A 21,732-nucleotide genomic window follows, 5' to 3' on the forward strand; every position below is an offset into this window, starting at 1 on the left:
AGGCCAGTATATATAGCACTCAAACTTTTTATAGACTTCTTGAACAGTAAACATAACCATATTGGCAACTAGTTTTTCACTGAATCCGATAACAACACTGTGTGGGGATTGTAGGATTATCTTTATTGGGTGTTATCAGCCTCCCCCTCTGGATGAGAAAATTAGGGCTTAGTGTAACTTGTCCAAAGGGACGTATGTGGCCCAAGCAGGTTTCAAACCTGTGTTCTCTCCACTACTCCGCTATCCTGCCCCTCCCTGCACCTACCACGTGACTTCCTGGGGCTTGAGCTGCCCAGCAGTTTTGATTGAAAGCGCACAACCTGTATTTCCGTGAAAGTCTGGAAGGGAAGCAGGCTGGAGAAATCATGAGTACACATCACATCACACCCCCCACACACGCTACCACCACCCACTGGCTGCCCCAGGCCTTGGGTGAGCAGCTGGAAATCTGCCTGGTCTGCTCTGGAAACGGAGTGTTGGTGTTACCCACTGTTGGTGTGTAAGGCCTTGAAGAGCAAGTCTGCTGTTGGTGCAAATTCCTCCTGGTGAACATTCTTACCCAGAGTCTTGTTGGTATTTGCAACATTCAATGAAGATGATGGGGGTGAATGAACCCATAAAAAGCTGGAACTAGAAGGCAGACTAGAGATCATCCGGCCCAGTGGTTCCAAAAGCACTGTGCCGATCTCCTGGGAGGCTTTTAAAAAGTGCAGATTCTCAACTTGGCATACAGACCTCAAGGGCTTCAGGTGCCACTGTTGTATCATGTTAAGATCCATGGACGTGATAATGACATTGTAGAAATGTATGAGAATTCTTCGGCAGCAGACACGTGTTGAAGTATTTAGGGTCACATAGGATACTGACAACGGATATTTTCAAAATGATTCAGCAATGTGTGTCTGTGGATGGTGAACCTAGGTGAAATCGATATGGGTTTTCACTGTACTCTCTCTTCAACTTTTCAGTTGAAACTGAGAAACTCTTTTTTCAAAATTTAAAAACAGTCCATTCCCAGATCCCATTTCCAGGTACTCTGTTTCAGTGAATCTGAATTTCTCAGCCTCCCTCCATTCTGTTGCACAAGGTTGGATACCACTGAGCTCATTCAACGCTCGACTTTCCTCTCGCACCCATTTCCCAGGGGAAAAAACCGAGGACCCAAGAGGGTGACTAATTCGATATCACCCAATTGGATTAGCAGTAACATCAAGCCTGGAATGCAGATCTCTATTTCATCATGAAAAATTTAGCGCTCTATGCCTGTGTGTGTGTGTGTGTGTGTGTGTGTGTGTGTGTGCGCGCGCGCGCGCGGAAAGCGGAGGAGAATGGGACCAGATATGAATGGAGTGGGGAGGGTGGAGGCAGGTATCTTCGTTTTGGAAGTCAAGTATAAATGGACTTCTAGAGCCCCGTCGCTTTGAACACAACCTAGTGGCGATTCCTGGGGTTTTCTCCTATCTAAGAAAACTCTAAGCAGGTGCACTTTGGTGGCCACCAATAGTTTCCTGAAAGAAAACCAAGCCAGGCAGCTCCGCAGCCGTTGGCGTCCCGTCGCCATGGAGACAGACCGTCCCATTCTTCCTCAAGGGGTGGTCTTGATCTTCTCTCCTTTCCCAATCCGCAGTGCGGTGCCCGGAGGTCGCTCTGAGGACCCACAGGGGCTTATGGAGGGCTTTAGGGCTCCCTGCGAGAGTCGGTCGGCGCGAGGTGGGCGCGCCCCCCTCCGGAGAGGGCCGGGCGTCCGGGAACCACCCCGGGGCCGGATGGTGCGATCCGGGACCGGCGTCCGGCGCATCGGACCTCCGCGCCCGCCCGCCCACAGGGCAGCGCGCCGGACCCAGCCAGCGGGTCGGCACCCCGCGACCTCAGGATGGCAGAGGCCCAGAGCTCCCGCCAGGACCCCAGGCGACGGAAGAAGAAGCAGCCGGTGCGCCGCACGGTCAGCCAGATCTGCCCGCCCCCGCGGCGGCCCCTGACCGTGGCCGACATCCGGCCGGGCATGGAGAACGAGAGGCTGGGGGTCGTGCGGGATTCCATGTTTCAGAACCCGCTCATCGTCAAGGTGAGCCGCCCCCCACCCCCGCCGCCACCCCTCCGCGCTCGTCCCCTCGCTGGGCACCCACGCTGCCGGGATTTCCCCCGCCGAGCCCTGGCCCCCCGCGGCCGGGGTCCGAGCGCCGGGTGGGAAGCTCCCGCTCTGGTCCAGACACACCTGGACCCCTGTGCGGTCCCGGGCAGGTCGCGTCGCCTCTCTGCGCCTCAGTTTCCTCATCCTCGAATGGGATGATAATGGCGCTCATTAAAGGGAGTGGTTGAGAAAGTTCCACAGGGTGGTCCCTGCCCAGCGCCTGACACCCAGTGAGCCCGCGGTGTTGGCTGCTGCTGTTTACCCGGGAGCCTGCCGGTGAACCCACAGGGTGACACACAGGGAACGCGCACCCAGCCTGTGTCCTTACTCGCCACCTGCCGGGCTGCCGCCTCCCCCTTTCCCCTGCACGCCTGGGCTGCCACAGTGCGGCGAGCGTTCTGTGTCTCCCCTGGAAGCATCACTTCACAAGTTAATTTTCACCCAATCATACTCTTCTTACCCAGAACTACAACCGTAGGAGAAAAGAGCGCGAAAATCTGCCCTGGGGGGACTCGCAGGCCGGAACGAGGGAGGGAGCTGCGGTTTCTAACCAGGTCGCCTCCCCTTTTATTTGCACACCCCCTCACTTCAGAGGTTTGGGGACTGGTGATCACCCAACGCTGGAGGGGCATCTCCAGGCCTTGCCGGGGCCACAGGAAAAGTCGAGTTGAGGTTTGGCACCGGGGGGAGGGGGGTGCGCGGGGAGCCGGTCAGGGAGCAAGTCTATCTCGCGCCACTGGAGGGCAGTGTGCTTTCAAAAATGCGCCTAGTTCCCGGGTGCCGGAAGTGGAAGGCGCAGGTGGTAACCATGGATTCAGTAACGTTGTATCTGAACGCCAGGAGCTCATTAGAGCCCAGAGGTTTTCGCTGTTGTTTTCTGCTTTTTGGTACCGGGAACCTGGGCTTTCTTAACCGCCGCGCTAGAATTAGCTGAGTTCATTGCCTCCTGCGAAAGCACTGACCCTCTCCTCTTGTGTTCTCCAATCTATTCTCGTGGGCCACCCCCCACCCTCTCGGGGGGCTTATGACACCGGCACCCTTACACTTAGTATGGACCCTTAGCACCCCCACCAAAGTGGAACAAGGTCCTTTACTTACCTCTCGGTGAGAAGAGCCACTCTCGGTGGACACACGGGGCTCACCATTCTGGGATCAAGGGGAGAATCAAGTCCTCCGCCTCTGATCGGCTGCTTGGGTGTTAGATCGCTGCTTTCACCCAGGCAGGTACTAGTGAGCCAACCCCACTCTCCTTACATATGAAATAAAGGGCATTATGAAGTTAGCAGTGTTCTCCACGGTGAATTAGGAGTGTGTGATGCCCACCCCAAGCTATATACGGTTGACCTTTGAACAATGCAGATCTGATCTTATGCCGGCCCAGTTATATGCAGATTTTAAAAAATCAACACAGTGCAGTACCGTAAATGCTTTTTTTCCTCTTCCTTATGATTCTCTTAATAACATTTTCCTTTCTCTACTTTATTGTAAGAATACAGTACATAGGGGCGGCCGGGTGGCTCAGTGGGTTAAGCGCCTGACTTCAGCTCAGGTCATGATCTCACAGTTTGTGGGTTCGAGCCCCGCGTCCGGCTCTGTGCTCACGGCTCAGAGCCTGGAGCCCGCTTCGGATTCTGTGTCTCCTTCTCTCTCTGCCCCTCCCCTGCTCATGCTCTGTCTCTCTCTGTCTCAAAAAGAAATAAAAACAATTAAAACAAAAGAATACAGTATATAGTACGTATAACATGCAAAATATGTGTTAATTGACTGTGGGCTACAAAGCTTCTGCCCAACAGTAGGCTGTTAGTCGTTAGGTTTGGGGGGAGTCAGACGTTACAGTGGTCCCACCTGGCTGGCCCAGTCGGTAGAGTGTGCCACTCTTGATCTCATGGTCATGAGTTCAAGCCCCACCTTGGGTGTAGAGCTTACTTACAAAATCTGTGGTGGAGCTTCGACTGCTCGGGGGTCATCACCCCTAACCCTCTGGCTTGTCCAAGAGGCCACTGTATATGCACACACACACACATGTATACACACACATACCTATAGGTATATGTATCTAAACACATGTATTACACGTACACATACATTTATGTGTGTGTGTATGCACATATACACACATGCATATGTGTATATCATACATATGCACAGCATATATATAATATACGCAGATGAGTAAAAATCCCCCTCCTTCTTTTCCTTTTGCTCACCCCGTATATCAAGAAGGACAGTATTTTGGCCTCTGGATGGCACTAGCTGAACAGCTTCCACAACGAATCCGGTCACTGATTCCTTCCCGGACCTGAACTTCGGGGTTGGCAAATGTGCAGGAGATTGCTGACCCACGGCTGGGTGTCCTGCCTTCAAGGCAGCAGAGGAAGAGCCGGACTGTCCTGGCCAGTGGTGACTCAGCCTGAGCGGCAGGGACGTCACTGGTGATCGTGCCCCGCTCTTCTCGGGTCAGGGACAGCTAGCCTTTTCTTCTTACTTTCCTCCCTCTGGTTCTTGATGGGCTATGAGCTACTTTCTGTAGCAGTTGAGATTATGTCCATATTTCGATATTTGCCACCCTCTCCAAGATTTTCAACCCAAACCTGACCTAAGTAAAAGTTGCAGAGACCTTTGAGAGCAATGAGGAAACTTGACCATTACCTTTTCTAGGCCCCTCCTTACAAATGGGTACACTGGGGCCATCTGTGGTGGGCCCTCTGCCCAAGGTTCTGGCAGAGCCCGGGTTAGAATCTGTGTTCCCTGGCTCCCAGCCCAGCATTCTTTTACCACTCCACTTTCTTATATTTAAACAAAATTTATTTATTTATTTTAAAGGTTTATTTATTTTTGAGAGACTATGAATCTGAAGCAGGCTCCAAGCTCTGAGCTGTGAGCACAGAGCCCGACGCGGGGCTTGAACCCACGAACCGTGAGATCATGACCTGAGCCGAAGTCGGACACTTAACCAACTGAGCCACCCAGGTGCCCCTGAACGGAATTTAAATTATGAAAAAACTTTGGGATTCTTGGCTTTAAAGCTAAGGAAAATGAAAGTATTCCAGACTATGGAGTCTTTAAAAACTATTTTTTAACATATGTTGCTGTGTTTTGAGGCTCGGCTTGTGGATTTCTTCTTGGCGGTATGCCAGAGTCACAGGCGCACGTTTGCGGACCCCCGCATGAGAGCGCGCCTTCTTGTGTGTGGCAGAGGTGGGAGTGCCCTCTCCCAAGGTTGTCTTTAAGAGGATGAGTGCAATGGAAGTATATTTTGGTCTTGTCTAAGTCAGAAGCTGAAGGTTGCATCTATATCGAAAAATATACCACCTTAGAAATAGTTGTTTATTCCACCATATTGGGGGGGGGGGGTTGTTGCTCAAATTGTTTTCTCCAGAGAATACTATCAGGATTTGTTTAATTTAAAATGCAGACACACTGCCTGAACAAACCCAACACTGCTATTTCACACCCATGGAATTTGCCAGGACGTATACGCATCAGTTATTCAAGAACATGTCTGCAAGATGCCGCAGTAACCAAGTGAAAAGTGAAAAAACACAGACATCCAAGCAGGTATTTTATCTACAAATGCTCAACAACTACTTGCCTCATTTAAAATCAAGCCCACTGGTTATTAGTGGGGCCGATTGAATCAACTGGGTGTTTTACGTGGCCACAAGAAAAGAGTTAAATATTTTCCATTAGAGAGGGCTTCTACTCTATTGTACAAAGTGATGTGCGGTTAGCCAGTCTTCCTTCAAATGTGACTCTCCGGGAGGAATAAAATTAAACAGAGAAAGAACCCAGCTTCTTTCTGCTTGATTCCCATTTCCCCCAGAATTCTGTGACTCAACATAGAATCCTGCTACAATAGCCTTCAAGGCTCCTTCACAGAACCTGTCAGGGTGCACCCTGCCTGCCATCGAAACTGAGCTGATATCCTGTCAATACAATTATAGGGAGAGACTGCTGGGTTTGCTCCACTGACAGCCTTGAATCTTCTGTCGCCCTGGAGAGGCAGGCAACGTACAGGGGTGGAATTTATTCCGTTGAGCACCCTTGGAAAGTGCAACTGATCATGGCACCTGATTTTTTCATAATTTATTACTGACTTTGTTTTTCTGTGGGGGTTTATGTCACAAATAAGAAGTGCATGCATTTGTAAAATAGAGTCATAAGATCACATTGTTTGGGGCTGGAGGGAGGCTTACAGACGTCTAGTCCAATTTTTTTTTTTTTTTTTTTTTTTTTGAGGATGTGAAGGCCCAGAGAGAGAAAGAGACTCATCCAAGGTGCCCTCTGACCTGGTCACAGAGGTGGGATGAGATTCGTGTCTCTGGACTTCCAGCCCCAAGTCCTTTTGGCCACATTACACAATCAGTTAATTCACGGCAACCCGGATTGGTTACATCCACACCGCAGGCAGTCAACAATGGTCCGCCAACGAGCCTGATTCCAATAGCATTTTCCTCAAGATTCCTTCCCATGTGAGCTCTACTGATTTCTCAGGATTTGTGGCTAGCCAAGAAGTGTTTATTGAATGTTTACTAAGTGACTAGCACCATCCTAAACTGTCTTGAGGGGGCATAGAAACAGGTTCAGGACTCCACCCTTGCCCTGCCCACAAACCACAAGGAGAGTTAACTATTTAGCTGGGGAGGTGGAGTGTACATGTGTATATTGTACATGTTTGTATATACGTATGTTGCATATATATATCGTATATATGTGCCTATGTGTGCATATGTATATATATGTAAATACGTGTGTATTGCTTGTATACATATTACTGCACACGTGCACACACACACACACACACACACACACACGCAGGCACACACATGCCTAATCGGATAAAGAAAGTCATGGAGTCCCTCCTTGTAACTTTCAAGTGAAAGGCACCAGCCAGGGGGTTCAGATTTAGGGCGAGGAAACGCTGAGCAGGACTCGGTGGGCTTAGTGAAGGAACAGACCTGGAGCTGGACCTTGGAAGTGGGGGGAGTTACATTCCGATCAGGGGCAGACTAGGAAAAATTCAGCCCTCTGGGGCCAAATGATTTCACCTTCTTGAGATCCGAAGTGTTCAAAGGTTTCCACCCCAAGGGGAGTTCTGGTTTATGAGACCAGGCCCCGCTGCTGGCATCGTTATCGTTACCGTCACGAGGAAGCATTTGTTGAGAGCCAGTGTGTTCAAATTGGATGCTCTACGAAATTAGGCAACTACACCATGCCCACTAATGGCTTAACATCTCTAATAAATATTGATGCTGGTGAGCATAAATGCATACGCAAAGAAGGCAGGCAGACAAACACAGTTGTACAGATATCCCAGCGTGGGTCAGTCTTTTTATTACGTTTGGGTCAAATCGGAACATGTTACATTCGGCTTTATCTCTTGTAGGGAATGTACCTCTGATCGCTCAAATCCTTTTACATTCGATTAGGATGTAACAGGTGAAAATAAAACATTGGCGGGGGTGGGGGTGCTGAGAAATGAACTGCCCATCCTAACGGCCCCTCTCGGCTGGCCAGTAGGTAGGGTTCATTTCTCTAGGGTAAGCTGTGGGTTTCTCTCTTGGTCCTTTATACTTTCTTCTTCTTTTTAAAAGCTTCCCCCCTCCCAGTGCCCACTGATACCATTTGGTGGGCAGGAGCTGAGGCAGTGAGCCCATCTATCTGCTCAAACCTGTGGGCTTTTCAGAAAGCCAGCCAAGTTCCTGCCTCCTAGGCTTTTCACCACGGCCTGGGGCAGCTGCCCTGAGGGAGGAGCCCACCTTCCTCTGTCCCTCTGGAAAAGGAGTGCTTTGGTTCTAACACATTAATGCAGATAGACTCTCGGAATCGGGGTTCCCTCAGGTTTGGACTCTGCCACCTTCTGGTTGCGTGGCCCTCAGAACCCTGCAGCACGGAGGGCCACTCCCCCGGGAAGAACTCTGAGTTCAGCAGTCGCTTCCGGGACCTTCCAGAACCTTCCAGGCTCAAGTGTTGTTCATTGTGTAATTAAGGCCGCTTCTCCTTTATTTGAAAGACGCGTTCTTGATTTACAACTGGCGGACGCGATTTCAAATCCCTGTTTTCTATTGCAGTGGTTTTCAAGCCGTTCAGTGGCCTCTCAAAGCATGGGAGTCCCCACAAAAGGGCTGGGTCACACTCTTCTTAAGAAAAATGCATCTTTGGGGTGCCTGGGTGGCTCAGTTGGTTAAGCGTCCGACTTCGGCTCAGGTCATGATGTCGCAGTTCGTGGGTTCGAGCCCCGCCTCGGGCTCTGCGCTGACAGCTCGGAGCCTGGAGCCTGCTTGGGATTCTGTGTCTCCCTCTCTCTCTGCCCCTCCCCTGCTTGCGCTCCTTCTCTCAGAAATAAGAAACGAATAAACTTAAAAAAAATAAAAGGAAATACATCTTCAACTGCTTAAGTATAATTAAAAAACTGAAGAAACTCAGCGAAACGTGCTCTATGTGAAATGCTAACCCTGGAAATCACTCATCAGCTACTGAACTGACGAGTTCGGGGGGTGTCAGTTCTGTGTCTGTGCCCGAACGGAGGTCTATGTGTCACAGATAGGGAGGGATTATAACCAAGCACAGATCCTTCCGGACTCTCCAGCTGGGCAAATCCATCTGTGTAGGACGGTGTATGTAAGCACCCTGCCACGGCCCCTGGGAGCCGGGCTCTGCTCAGCCTCAGACCCATCAGCTGGGCCGTTGCTCCCGCTTCAGAACCTTCTGGCTGGTCAGGCAAAAACCAGCGGATGCACCAGTCATAATCACACTGCGGTTTGGTTGATTTTCACGTACGTTGTAAACGTTGCGTGCTTCTCGTCCGGCTTTCGTCTTTGTTACAGAGAAAAGAAAAAGAAATGAGAGCATTTGTGGTCATCGGTAACAATTCAACTGTTGATGAAATTGCTCCTTGACTCTCCTTTCAAGCTCCTGAGTCAGTAGGGACTGTTGAAACAATTCCAGGCCGCAGCTACTGTTTTCACACGACCACACGCCCGCACAAATGTGGTAACAGGCAGGGAGCCATGCAACTAGCTTCCTCCTGGACAGGTAGACCAGCAGAGCGGAGCAGACAGCAGGCTTTGGATCCAGGGAGATCCAAGGGGGAGCTCTGTCTCAGCCACTTTCTCGCTGTACCACCTGTGAGGCTCCTTACCTTTGAGCCTCCGTGTCCCGTCTGTGAAGCCGGTGATAGTAGGTGGCTCCTGGCCATGGGGGAGTCGTGAGGATTCAGTGAGATCGTCAATCGCCCTTAAGTACAGTTGTAAATCTGAACTTATAAAATAAAGACGTAACGAGACAAACCCACCCCCTGGGCTGCTTTGTTCCCGCTTAGCGCTCTTGTTGAAAAAGAGTGGCGCCCACAGAGGGTGACTACACCTGTCGTGGTGAGAGTTTGGTACCGTACGTAATTGTCAGATCACTACGTTGTACGCCTGAAATCAATATAACGTTGTATGTCAGGGGCTCCTGGGTGGCTCAGTCGGTTAAGCGTCCGTCCGAGAGAGAGAAGGAGACACAGAATCCCAAGCAGGCTCCAGGCTCTGAGCCGTCAGCACAGAGCCCAACGCGGGGCTCGAACTCACAAACCACAAGATCATGATCTGAGCCGAAGTCGGACGCTTCGCCAACTGAGCCACCTGGGTGCCCCTGGTTTGGTTTTTCTCAGCATGAACTCATGTGGGATTTCTAAAAATGTTTATTTCTTTATTTTGAGACAAAGAGCGAGCATGAGCAAGGGAGGGGCAGAGGGAGAGAGAATCCCAAGCAGGCTCCACACTTTCGCACAGAGCCCAACTTGGGACTCGATCTGCGAACCGTGAGATCATGACCTGAGCTGCAATCAAGAGTCGGACACTTAACCCACTGAGCCACCCAGGCGCCTCAGAAGTCATGTGGGATTTTAAACGGGATGGATCTGGTACACCAGAAATCAAGCTCGTGGTGGGCCGGAGCCCCAGCATGGCCCCTACGCTCTCACTGTGGCACTAAGTTCAGCATTCTAGGGAAGCAAATACATGTGCTTTATAAAGAAATTAGCTGTATTTTTCCATCCAAGAATTTATAGGCACATCAGTGGTCGGTCAAGAAACGGACTCACGTGGGTCAATGAGCAGAAAGGTCACCACGTGTAGCACACGGGGTAGGGTGGAGCGTGGCCGGCCAAAGGCATCGTGGAAAACACATCATGAGCCCAAAAGAAGGATTTTTGATCTTTTATACGAACCAAACAATACATATTTGGGAAACCAATGAGCCCAGAAGCGTACAAGATAAATTTCTTTGTGTGGATCAAAATCTCTTGTGTTTGTCCAGAGGGATGAAAGTAGAGATCTGGAAAGTCTTTGATTCCAGGGCCCGGTATTAGTGAAAGGCTACAGCTCGGCTAGATGGCCGGTCATTATGTCTAAGCTGCATCACAGTACCAGAGGAAAGGCCCTCGTGAGCTCGGATGCCACAGCACAAAACCCCTCCCCCCCACTGCCGGCAGTGGGGGCCCAAGGACGTGTTGAGAGGGGTGATCTCTTTTTATTTTTAGATTATTTATTATGAGAAAAATTTGTTTAAGTTTCCTTTTTTAAAAAAAAATTTTTAATGTTTATTTTTGAGACAGAGACAGAGTGTGAGTGGGGGAGGGGCAGAGAGAGAGGGAGACACAGAATCCAAAGCAGGCTCCAGACTCTGAGCTGTCAGGACAGAGCCCGACGCGGGGCTTGAACTCACGAACCATGAGATCGTGACCTGAGCTGAAGTCGGATGCTCAACTGACTGAACCACCCAGGTGCCTCTTAAAAAATGTTTTTTTAATGTTTGTTTATTTTTGAGAGAGAGAAACTGAGCGTGAGTTGGGGAGGGTCACAGAGAAGAGGGAGACACAGAATCTGAAGCAGGCTCCAGGCTCTGAGCTGTCAGCACAGAGCCCGATATGGGGCTCGAACCCACAAACTGTGAGATCACGACCTGAGCTGAAGTCAGACACTTAATCAACTGAGCCACCCAGGCGCCCCCCCCCCTTTTTTTTTTTTTTAGATTTTATTGTTAAGTAATCTCTACACCCAATGTGAGGCTCGAACTCCCAACCCCAAGCTCAGGACTTGTACGCCCCACGGACAGAGCCAGCCGGGCTCCCGGAGAGAGATCTTTAGGCCATAACATTTCAATGAAGGGAATTAGAAAATCCGCTGGCAGCTTGGTTGGGCAACGTTACTAGGAAGCAGTGAGTTTGTCTGTCTTGCCACGTTCAAGTGCCGTCTTGTCTTAATGTCCCCATTATGTACCACTGCCTTCATATCACCCCTCTGCCCCCCGGCAGGTCTTTCAGAACAGAGCCATTGGCTTGCTTGCTTATTCGCTTATTTTCTAGTATGTATTTGAGACTGTTAATGGACCCATCAGTCCCTGAGCAAATACTTAGGAAGTCCCGGCAAGTGCACAAACCACGGGTGGAAACACAGGTGGTTTAAGGATTCGTTTCCAAGAAGCTGGTCTGGATCAGGGGAGAGCCGGACTCTGCAGGCTACCGCCAAGTCAAAGTTACTAAAGGCAAAGGAGAGGTGAGGAGGGGCCAGCGGGGCCATATTTCGGAGGGAAGGCAGGAGCGGTGTTGGAACGCCAGGGCAGCCTTCAGACCTCATGCACCTGGCCTGGGGCTGTGGCACGGGTCGGACGCCAGTGGGCGGTGGGGGAGGAGGGCCACCCGGAGGGGGGCTGGCCTGCGCAAAGGCACAGACAGAGTCTGAGGTGGGCAAAGTGTCTTCGTTAAGAAGGAACAACTGTGCGATCCTGTGGACGCTGTCAGGACAGGAGCGGGACATACATGCATTCATTCATTCACTCACTGCTCGAATTAAGAGACACTTTTGAGGACCTGCGGCGCCCCCCGGCCCGGAGCTGGGCACCCAGGACATGGGGGTAAACTGACCTCGCTGTGGGCTTTGCCCTCAGCTTCTAATCTGATGAGCAGAAACTGCCATAAAAACAGACAGTGGAGTGGGACAGATGCACGTGACAGGCATCTGGACGGGATCCTCGCTCAGGGCTGAGGGCAGCACCTGGCTGGGGGGGGAGGCAAGGGAGCGCCTCCCAGGCCACAGGGCCTGACACAAGGATTGGGAAGTGTGTGTAGGGAGCTGGAGTGGGGGCAGGGGGGGGGGTCACAGGTGGATCCATGTGTTGTATGGCCTACAGCTTATGCAGTTTTGGGAACCCTCTGTAAGAAGCAGGTAAATGGGGCGCCTGGGTGGCTCAGTCGGTTAGGCGTCTGTCTTCGGCTCAGGTCACGATCTCATGGTTCGTGAGTTCGAGCCCCACTTCGGGCTCTGTGCTGACAGTGTGGAGCCTGCTTGGGATTCTCTGTCTCCCTCTCTCTCTCTCTCTGCCCCTCCCTGACTCACGCTCGCGCTCTCTCTCTCAAAATAAAAGTTAAACAAATAATGTTGGAAATTAAGTCCAAAGCCTTGGAAGGGGCCACGTGCAAGGAAGCTTCATTAGGTTCAGGGTGAATCCGCTTTGACTGGGGGAGAGCAAGCGTTCTAGGAAGAGGGATGGCATGTTGGAGGGGCCCACGGTGGGGTGGGTGGGGGGGAGGGATGCAATGGTGACCAGATCTGAGCGTCCTCGGGTCCTTGCCAGGTTACATGTCATTTGTTCGCGCATTCGTTCATTCTCTAAGCATTGCACACTTCTCCTGGACCAGGCCCCAGGACCACAGGGACCAATGCTCTTGGTGCCCAGGTGTCCTGCATGCTCTTGGTGACCCTGAAACCTTGGGAGAATCTAGGCCTCGGGTCCTGCACACCCAAGTGGGTTTCCCGAGAATTCCCCTAAGCCTACCTGCCATTTGCTTATTCGACCACCTGCAGAATGTTTGTGGAGGGGCTGTTAGGTGCCAGTCCGGCCTTGAGGGGGCCATGAGAACCTCAGGGGCCAAAGTAAGTGGAAATAAACGGCACAGAGAACAGATCTCTGGGCTGAGAGGCAGGCCCCCAAATCAACAGCGGGGTCAAGGCGCCAGCGCTGATGGGGACACCCGCTGGGGGTACTGTGGTTCTCCTGGGGGAAGCCGTGGGCGCCCTCTGCTGTGGAAGCTGCTGGAAAGGCCCCATCGACGCGCCGCCTGCCAGGCCCCACGTTTGGACACGCGGGCGATGGCGAGGGTTAGCGACTGCGATTTGTTTACGTTTTGCAAGTTAAACAAGCCCCCCCAGCCTGTCACACTGCAAGTTTCCACCCAGCCCTTTGAGGAAACCTGCTGGAGTGACACCCAGGGTCCCTCAGGGGCGAGTGCCGGGCTTCACGGCTGCCTCCAGAACCTTCATAAACTGTCACTGAAGATTTTGCTCTCTCTGTAGGCGCCCAGTGGGCATAAATTCGGAGGTTTGAGCGAGTCTTTCAGAAACTTCCCTTCTAAAAGGAACGTGCCTGTCTGGCGTTTCTGAAGGCTCTGTCTTTTCTTAGGCGGCTGCTTGCTTCTTTCTGTGGATCATCCCCCGAATCGCCTGGCAGGATGCTCGCGGGCCTGACTTTTTCTCCCGGAGCGGGAGCGTCAGGAGGCTGAGGCCCGGCGTCTGGGTTCCCAGGAAGCTTCTGGGTGCAGCCCCATCCGGCCAGCTGGGCCGGCTGACAGCAGCTGCCCTCCACAGAGCCCACTGCGTGCCAGGCACCGTGCTGGCCCTTCTCAGCCACCGTCTCCTTGAAATCTCTGCAACAGTCAGTCCTAGGAGACAGGACTGCCGTCCTCCCATTTTACAGATGGGGAAGCTGAGGCTTCAGGAGGTTACACGAGCTGCCCGAAGTCACCCAGTGAATTCGAGGAGGAGCCGGGCTTCGAGCCAGGGCTGTGCCGCCACGGCCCGTGGTCATGACCGTTGCGCAAATCAGAACTCGGTGACGATGAGTGCCACAGTTTGAGTACCTGCCAAGTGCCAGCCTCTTACATACTCAGCTCTGCAAGGTCACTGAACTTTTGAGCTCAGACAGACTCAGGAACACGCCCGAGGTCACACAGAGGGTATATGGGGGAGCAGGGACTGGCGCTGCAGCCCTGTGGGAGTCCCCCCCCCCCCCAACCCCGACCCTCCTTTGTCCCGATGGAGAGAAGAATCCTGTTCGCGGTCATCATCGAATCTACATTGATCCGAAGGGTCAGCATCATCCGGGGGCGGGAGGAGCGCCGTCCCGTTGAGCACCTGCCCACATGCCAGGAAGTGGCCGCCCGAGACCGAACCCAGTAAGGTGCACGAGAACCTTAACAGAGTTGGTTAGCAAGAGGAGAGGGTCCCGGGCCTGGAGCGCCCTCAGGACTGGGCCGCACTCGGTGGGGGCCGGGCCTGGAGGAGGGAAAGTCATTTTAGATGTAGGAACAGCCCGACGAGGGGAGAAATGGGATACCTCGAGCTTGGGTGTGTTTGGGGGGAACGTCTGGAGTAAGCCCCACGCGGAGGCCACAGGGCGCGAGGGATGTGGCGCCTGATTGGGACATCAGGAGCCTGCACTTGGGGTGCACGAATGGTTTCAAGGAGAACAGGCGTGCGGACACCTGCTTTCCCACGGAAGTCTAGAGTTTAGGTCGTTCTAGTCGTGCGCGTCCACCTGCTGGCTGGGGCGCTTTCGAGGCTGGGGACACAACTGCCATCCCGGCTGAGCCCAACGGCCTCCCCTCTTTCAAAGGGAAGGTGCCCCTCCTCCGCTCCCACCCATCACCCCCGCCCCCTCCCCGCCTCCCTAATCAGGGAGAGCAAATTGTTATCAGATTAGCGGCAGCAATGAAAAAAAGCACAGTCCGGCTCACCCTCCCAGTTAGTTAGCATTTAGATAGACTGGGACGGGGGCCCACACAATAGGCATCAAAACCCTTCAGGGCGGCGGGAGGGATTAATTTCTTTAACCAACAGGCCTGATCTGGCCCAACTCATTACCTTGCCTTGTCAGTGTGGATGTTAGATTCGATTGAAGATTACACCATTTAGGTCTCTCTGTTGTTTGCCGCCCAAGCCGGGGCTATTGAATTGCACATTCTCACGGAGCGGGCGTCAATACTCAGCGGCCTGAGGTTCTAATTCTGCTTCATTTAAACTTCATCAACTCTTCCAATCAAGTGGAAGGATCCGAAATAGGCTCTGTGAGCAGAAAGGCCCGCGTCCCTTTGTCAGATAATTTATTCTGTTTTCTCCTTCTCTCCCAGCCTTGCTCTCTTTCTCTCTCTAGCCTCGCTCCCCCTCTCTCCCCCTCCTCCCCCCAATGCTGAAAATGAGATTACAGTATTTAAATGACTATGATAATCAATCTAGGGACCCCAAGCTGAGATTGAGGTTAATTATTCTTAGCAGAACAAAGAAGCGTGATGCCTTTGGGGACTCAGAGGTGCAATCTGGGTTTCTTGCTTGTGGTTTTTTTTTTCCCCCTGAAATTGCAGTTTTAGGAGTCTTTTCTTGTTCCTAACTAGGCGCCGAGTGTGATTCTTAGCGGCAGCAGCCCCTGAGAGAGCAGAAATGTAATTTTGAGCTGATAAACAGCTAACGGCCTTCAATCAACAATTTTAATAGGAAAAAAAAAAGTCACTTATATGGTATGAGTACAGATCTAATGAAAGGGTGATCATTTACCTTATTTATTTTTAAACACGCTAGGAATAATTTCCCACTGTGTTCGAGCTGGTAATTACAGCCCCACGGTGCACCCGTAAACTTTTGAATGAAGAGTGTTGTCACTCAGCTGGTCTTCTCCCTGGCAGCTTTTGCCGCCATAAAAGTTGAAATTGTGTCATGTTTTGGCTAATTGGAAACAGGGTCATTATACCATTGAAAATCTACATGAAAGTGACTTGTTCGATCGTTACCTGAAGCATTCACAAGCTGGGCAGTCATCCGCCCGGCGCCCACCCCCAGCCCCAGCTTCTAAAACAGAGAGAATCAAAATATGTATATTTCTTTGTCTTCCCTCTGCTATCTTGTCAGGGCTGTTTTACACGCTGCCACCCAATGTTATCTTTTATTTGTGTCAGGAGAAAGGATTTGACAAGTTCAGTATACAATGTTCATTTGGCAAGGCAAATTTTTCATACCAATTTTGAGTAGGGAAATGAAACTATCTTTCAACGGAATGAGCAGCATCATTTTTGGACAGACTTATTATGAGAGGGAGGGTCGCAGAACTTTATTTCCTCACGTGATCCTCGAAGAGGCGAATCCATTTCTTAAAAAGTAGGATCCGGTTTCCACACACAGCCCCGGTCGGGAGGGACATGAGAAGGGCCCGTAATGTCATCAAAGAGGGACGCCTGATAGTTTATTCCCCGTCCTGCTCCCCACGAGTTATTAATAGGCTGGAATAAATTGTTCTTCTTCTATATTATAATGACTCTGTTTCAGGCCCCTTTAAGCTGTGGGTGAGTCTCTGACAGTTATCTGCATTTGCAAAGCAAAATATTTAATAAGTGCCACCGTCTGAAGGAACAGCAAAAACCACAGGCAACCCTATTTGTGAAGAGTGAGATCCGCACACACACCCCCCTACCCCCCCCCTCCCGCCCCCCTATCCACTATCCCATTGCTGTTTACCTAAAAAAGAAGACTCTCTCACCCTCTGTGCTACCAAATTCATTTGGGGCAGTGGTTTATGGTGACATTTTTCTTTCTTAAAGCAAATATTGACTCACCATGGGGAAATTAAAACTCCATTAGGCATTGCTACATTGTACAGCGGGGGCTGCATTACAACAGTCAAGCTACTATTAATTGGTTTCTTCCTCAGGAATAATCCAGGGAGGGCCGAGGGGGAGGGGGAAGGGAAGATGGGTCTAAGCCATAATTTCTTAAAATGACACCATCTAAATCAGGCAAGGTGATCATTACGTGGTGATTCATCTAAATATAAAGAAGACGCTGCCTAATAACGTAATGAATTTATCAATGCACAAAGCCTGCGGGGGGAGAATACGTTTGAAGCCACACGTGGGCCAGCCTCGGCCAGGTCTGGGCAGCTCAGGACTGCCTTCCGCAGGGCACAGGCAGCCCTGATGCTTCTATTTGGGTGTAGGATGTTTTTCTTTGCTGAGCTAAGATCCCCCCTCCCAGCCTGTTCGCTGCGTCCTTCCCAATGGGAACGCCCCACTCTTTCTGCAGCAGCTGACCCTGCTTTGTCACCCTCCTTTGCCACCAGAAGCTCCTGTGGTGCCCGGCCCGCATCCACCTGCCCCATCGTGACTTCTCTGGTCATCCTCGGGTCTGGTGATTTTGCCCTCTGCTTTAGTTGGCTAGGGCTGTGATAACAAATGACCGCAACGCAACGTGGGTGGCTCAAATTCCCAAGTTTATCTTCCTCATTCCTGGAGGCTGGAAGTGGGAGATCCAGGTGTTGGCTGGTTCCTTCTGGGAGCTTGGAGGAAAGGATCTATCCCAGGCCTCTCTCTGTCTCCATTTTCACACGGCATTCTCCCTGCATACGTGTCTATGTCCACATTTCCCCTTTTTATAAGGATACCAGTCATGTTGCATTGGGGAGCCCACTCCATTATGACCTCATCTTAATGAATTACCTTTGCAATGACCCTATGGCCAAATCAGGTCACATTTTGAGGTTCTGGGGGCTAGGACTTTGTGACTGCTTTGGAATTAGGTCATGGTCCGTGCTCCGTCGGTTGTGGTGAGGATAATGAGGCAATCAGTAGAGTGGCATCCTTCATGTTGAACTTGAGGCCGCCATCTTGATGAGGATGTGGAAACGGCATGTGGTGTGGCTCACTCATAGGATAAATAATCACATACGGTCTTGGGCCATCTATGGTACCTTTGCCTTGTTGGTATTTAAGCATAACTAATTTGGGTCACTGACCATCTACAATTCTCCTGGACACAACATGCTTCTTTTTACCTTCCACAGAGCTATTCATTCATCCATCCATCCATCCACCCATCCACTCACCCATCCATCTTTTGTTTTAGTCAACAAATACTTTAGCGTTTACTGAATTTCCAATATACGTGCCTGGCACTGGGATAGGCATTAGAGAGAGATTGATGAACCAGATTTGACATGATCATTACTCTGTGGAACCTTACAATCTAATCAGGCAGGTGAGCATTAGTCAAAACATTGTGGATAAACGTGAACTTTCAAGTGTGGTGACAGCCAAGGAGGAGAAGCTTCTGGTGCATCTAAAGGGAGGCTTCGGACAGATGGGAGTCAGGGAATCCTACTTGGGTAAAATGAAGACTGAGCTGAGATTTGAATTCACCGGGGGAGGAATGTGTGTGCATGGGATGGGGGTTGGGGTGGAATGAAGGGGAAGGACAAGGGCATTCCAGCCACTTAGAAGAGCATGTGCCAAGAGCCTGTGGTAGAGAGAGTGTCCCAGTGTGGCATGCCACATGTGGCATGTGGATGTGGGGATGAGAGAGAATGGTGTGAGGCAGGGATCATGCAGGCCCTTAGTGGAGGCCAGTTAAGGAGCTGACCTGAAACCCAAGAGTAATGGAAGCCAGTGAAGGCCTGTAAGCAGAGGTTAGGACATGGTCAGATTGGTACTGGAAAGACCTTCTGCCTACAGAGCAGAGAACAGCTTGGAGTGCCCAGGGTGGCCCTGGGGAGATCCATTAGGGGGCTTATGATGGAATGCAGGAAGGAGAGAGGCTGAGCCAACCTGGTTGCTCCAAAAGCAGCATCTCAGTCCCTGATTGTTGCCCCAGAGCTGCTCCTCATTTCCGCTGTGTGATCTCGACTTGGCATTCTCCCGAACACTCCCTGGCTCCATAGCAGTCATCCCCTACATGTTGTTCTGGTGGTGGCTTCCTCTGGTTTTGCTTTTCCGTATATCTGATCCTGTCTGATCTGGATCACTTGGAAATTTCTCAAAATCTCTGGTTCACTGATGGAGTTCTTTCTTTTCCTATACATACCGGGTTTTTTTCTTCTTGAAAAATACTTTCTTGGGGCGCCTTGGTGGCTCAGTCGGTTAAGCATCCAACTCTTGATTTAGGCTCAGGAGCCCCGTGTTGGGCTCTGCACTGACAGCTCAGAGTCTGCTTGGGACTCTCTCTCACCCTCTTGCTGACCCTCCCCTGCTTGTATTCTCTCTCACACGCAATAAATAAATAAACATTAAAAAAATATTTTCTTTGTCCTTTCATGGTATTTTGGGAGGGTGGTAAGGTAGACATATGTGCTCAGTTCACCATTTTGAGCCAATCTCATTTCTCCTTTCTAAGATTTTCTAGGCATTACATCTCATGATATGTATTAAGGAGTATTCCAAGTCATGACCTAAGGATAATTATGTTTATCTTTAAAAAAAAGTTTTAGGGGTGCCTGGGTGGCTCAGTCAGTTAAGCATCCAACTTCAGCTCAGGTCATGATCTCGCGGTTTGTGAGTTCGAGCCCCTCATCGGGCTCTGTGCTAACAGCTCAGAGCCTGGAGCCTGCTTGGGATTCTGTGTCTCCCTCTCTCTCTGTCCCTCCCTTGCTGGCGCTCTGTCTCTTTCTCTGTCTCAAAAATAAATAAAAGCATTAAAAAAAAAAAGTTTTAGAAGCTACCTTAGCATCTACCTATACGTTAAACTTAACGAAGAATGTTTCCATTTTTTCCCCAACGACCAGAGCTACCCTACAAACTAGAAAATCCTTCTTTGCCGTGATCTGAAGAAAAACCCTTCTGTCCCAATTCCTCCTGCCAGACTGCGAAGGTACCAGAAAATCTCAACAGAACCCCTCCACTTTTTTGAGGTATTTGGAGGAGGAGGCAGCATAGGAAAGCCATTGTATTACCCAGGAGCAGACGTGTGTTCCTCCTCTGTGTAATCTCCTCTCAGACCAACCCTCCCAGAGATAACATCAAAAGCTCTGGATAAGATTTAAATACAAACCAACAAAAAACAAAAAACCAACGACTTGAAGGCTCTGCAAAGGGAACACACACAGGTGGATATAGAAGCCAGAGGAGGATGTCCTCACGCAGGAGACAAAAGCAGGAAATGGCTCTCTCGTTTGGAAAATGACTTTCAGCGAAATGCCAGGCGACAGTCAGTGCTGCACGAGGCGTCTAGAATTTGGATGGAAACTTGTGGTGCCGTCTAACTTGTGGTTGCAAAACCAGAGGACAGAATCTGAGGAAGCCATAGTCACTGGAAAATGAGAGAAGCATCCAGGAAAAGAGAGCACCAGAGAAGAGAGGTCCAAATTCGGTTTGTAAACTCTGCCTAAGTCTCTGGAAGATCTTCAAACCACGTATAAGTGGGGCTGACTCTGAAAAGTTCAGTGAAGGCTCAAATAAGTGAACTTGGATTTGAGCTGCTGCCCATCACAGACAGCAGAGTTTCCAGTTTGAGGTCAATCAAGTTAACCACTTGCAAACAAAACAAAGCAGAACAAAAAATCCCTAGGAGGAATATAACCTCACTCAGAGTCACAACGTCTAGAGTATATTTCAGACTACTTGGCACACAAAGGAATAAGAAAGGGTGACTCGCCCTCAACTGAAAAGACACTTAGTTGAGACAGACCTCATAGATTGCTATTTGGAATTAACAATCAAGATTTAAAATGGTAATTACAGGGGCGCCTGGGTGGCTCAGTCAGTTAAGCGTCCAATACTTGCTTTCGGCTCAGGTCATGATCTCCCTGTTGTGGGATTGAGCCCCAAGTCGGGCTCTGCACTGACAGTGTAGAACCTGCTTGGGATTTTCTCTCTCCCTCTCTCTCTGCCCCCCTGCCCCCACCCCCCCACCGCATGCTTGCGCACACTCTCTTTCTCTCTCTCTCTCCCAAAATAAATAAACATTTTTAAAAAAGGAACCAACAAGAACAAAATGGAAATTTTGTTTATTTTTTATTTTAATATGTATTTATTTTTGAGAGAGAGAGACAGAGAGACAGAGCATGAGTGGGGGAGGGGCAGAGAGAGAGAGACGGAGACACCGAATCCCAAGCAGTCTCCAGGCTCTGAGCTGTCAGCCCAGAGCCCGACACGGTCGGTTTGGACCCACAAACTGTGAGATCGTGACCTGAGCTGAAGTCGGATGCTCCCCAGGCGCCCCCCCTCCAAATGGAAATTTTAGAAGTGAAAATATCTGAAACAAACAAACAAGAAACTCTCTGAATGAGCTCAACGTCAAAGTCTACACAACAGAAGAGTCAGTGAACTCGAATATACCAATAGAAACTATCCAGGGGCGCCTGGGTGGTTCAGTCAGTTGGGCGTCTGACTTCGGCTCAGGTCATGATCTCACAGTTCGTGAGTTAGAGCCCCGCCTCGGGCTCTCTGCTGACAGCTCAGAGCCTGGAGCCTGCTTTGGATGCTCTGTCTCCCTCTCTCTCTGGCGCTTTAAATGTATGTAAAGAGCCAAGCGCAAAGCTTAGGGAATGGTGAGGACCTAATACGTGGCAAGCGCACTGATGATGGCTGGTACTGTCTGTGTGGGCAGCCCCCACTTGCCGACGCGTGGAGTGCCTTACAGACGGTCGTCACACATCACTCCCTGCCAGGTGTTATCACGATGTGTGCTCCTTTCCTTCTTGCGTCCGTCCATGAGGAAGGACGTCCTGGGATGGCACGAACGGTCCGCGTGACCAGGCACCTGCCTGTTGGCCGACGGTTCCCCTGCCTCAGCTCCTGCTTCTCTACG

The 21,732-nt window shown here is 50.7% G+C and overlaps 1 protein-coding gene across 2 annotated transcripts in view; it reads left to right on the top strand.

The window, feature by feature from the left end:
* The first annotated feature begins 1,772 nt into the window (after positions 1 to 1,772).
* The window catches only part of CFAP77 (cilia and flagella associated protein 77), a 128,097-nt gene continuing 108,137 nt past the window's right edge, over positions 1,773 to 21,732 (top strand). For both annotated transcript variants that reach the window (XM_042914117.1, XM_042914115.1), the window contains exon 1: positions 1,773 to 2,065. In XM_042914117.1, coding sequence (XP_042770051.1) covers positions 1,874 to 2,065 — 192 coding nt within the window. In that variant the 5' untranslated portion in view covers positions 1,773 to 1,873. The remainder of the gene's footprint in view (positions 2,066 to 21,732) is intronic.

The sequence above is a fragment of the Panthera leo genome, chromosome D4 (assembly GCF_018350215.1).
Source record: "Panthera leo isolate Ple1 chromosome D4, P.leo_Ple1_pat1.1, whole genome shotgun sequence".
NCBI lineage: Eukaryota > Metazoa > Chordata > Mammalia > Carnivora > Felidae > Panthera > Panthera leo.